General features: G+C 39.2%; 1 protein-coding gene across 1 annotated transcript in view; it reads right to left on the reverse strand.

Moving 5' to 3' along the window:
* LOC144440982 (sarcosine dehydrogenase, mitochondrial-like) overlaps positions 1 to 1,508 on the reverse strand; it is a 17,350-nt gene extending 15,842 nt beyond the window's left edge. Inside the window, exon 1 of the mRNA XM_078130477.1 lies at positions 895 to 1,508. Within this exon, the coding sequence (XP_077986603.1) occupies positions 895 to 1,222 (328 nt within the window). The 5' untranslated portion in view covers positions 1,223 to 1,508. The remainder of the gene's footprint in view (positions 1 to 894) is intronic.
* Positions 1,509 to 1,724: the final 216 nt, after the last annotated feature.

Consider the following 1,724-nt stretch of genomic DNA (forward strand, 5'->3'; position numbering starts at 1 on the left):
CAATACTACTTGTACTTCAAGAAAGGAAAATAGTGCAAGTGGAAGGAAAATATATTCACATACTTTAAAAATATTATGCAAGGGTTATAACAAATGTTCATTTTTGGCATAAGCCCAGCTGACTCAGTGACTGTAGCTACATTGTATTCAAATAACCAATATACTAGTATGAACATAATAGTGGCAAAACCAATTCTTTTGTTAACAACTGATTCCATCAATGAATTGATTGCCATTACTCCCAAAAATGTTCATATATGGGCAAAAGTTACTCAAAAATGTTCACATATGGGGAAAAGTAAAATTTATTTTTTTTCAAATACACAGGTATAACAGCAAAGTAAATCTACACAACAGGCAATAAAATACCTGTCAAAGAGTTATGTTGATTAATAAACAAACATATTTGTATAAAATACATAATCTACACATAATCAGAGAGGTGGGTGGATGGGGACAATTTGTACCTTCAGAATAGATTAACAGATAGTGATTTTATGCAAACTGGTCCTATTACTATCTCACACCACTGTACTACCTACAGTGATTGGATATCATTTACTACATCAACAGGTCAACAAGAAATAATTGACAGGTGTTAAACTAACTAGTATTGGAATTTGTAGCAGAATGGTGTCAGTGTGATCAAAGGAAATGATGTGTCAATCAAGAAAATCTTGAAACCTGGACAAGTGTATAATTAACATTGTATAAGTGTCAAGTTGTCAACATATACATTAGATTTGCAACAGTGTTGTGTTGAGATTCATAATAGTAGTGCTTATGTTAGCATAAACGTTATCGAGTGACATAAACTGACATGTAAAGTGCGTATCATCACTAGTTTATTTAGACCATGGAGGTCTACCTATACTATAGTATACTAATACTTACCAGCAGTGTGCCACGTTGTCCCAGATGTGAGCTGATTTCTTTCCAATAAGACGGCATTTTTGACACCCAGTTTGGTTAGATGATACAGCGTGCTACACCCAACACTACCTCCTCCGATAACGACAACATCAGCCCATTCAGGGATGGAGGAGGGGGCATCTGTGTCTGATGCTTGCAAAGTTGTCTCATACGGTACTCCACTTGACGTGTCCTTTCCACCGTCCGAGGTGTATTTACGAGCAGCAACAGTCGATGGCCACACTCTCCCTAGAATTAGTTTAGTTATGTGTCGGTTACCGAACGACTGTAGCCTCAAAAGAGAAGACATTGCCACTCTCGTCTCAGACCAGTTGTTTGCGCTCTCGTTTAGTAAGCAAGTTAAATATCGATTGATATGCTGTGGGAAGTTCCCGTTCGTCAGCGAGTTTTCACCGCGGCCCTAGGGTCATCCGTGTCGTTGCAAGGGTCTATCAGCTGACTCTACTTGCTAACAACTTTCACAAGCTTAGGTTCTGGAGTTCTGCTCACATTGACCCAACAAGATAGAAGGATGAACTCAATTTGGCTGGCTGGGCAGGCAGTCCTATCCCAGCACGCTCTGCAATGCCACTACGACGGCGTCAATCACAATGGCAAAGCCACGTGACGTTACCTGACCTTGAATACACGTACACGTGTTGATGCCTGTCATAACACCACAGACAAGTATCTCTACCTCAGACCCTGCTCAGACCACTAACTACTAGTACTAATAATATTACAAGAATTACTGGATATTTTCCTACATCATACATGTACAATTGTGGCCATTTCGTATATAGGAAAACTTA

Source organism: Glandiceps talaboti, chromosome 10 (assembly GCF_964340395.1).
Source record: "Glandiceps talaboti chromosome 10, keGlaTala1.1, whole genome shotgun sequence".
Lineage (NCBI taxonomy): Eukaryota > Metazoa > Hemichordata > Enteropneusta > Spengelidae > Glandiceps > Glandiceps talaboti.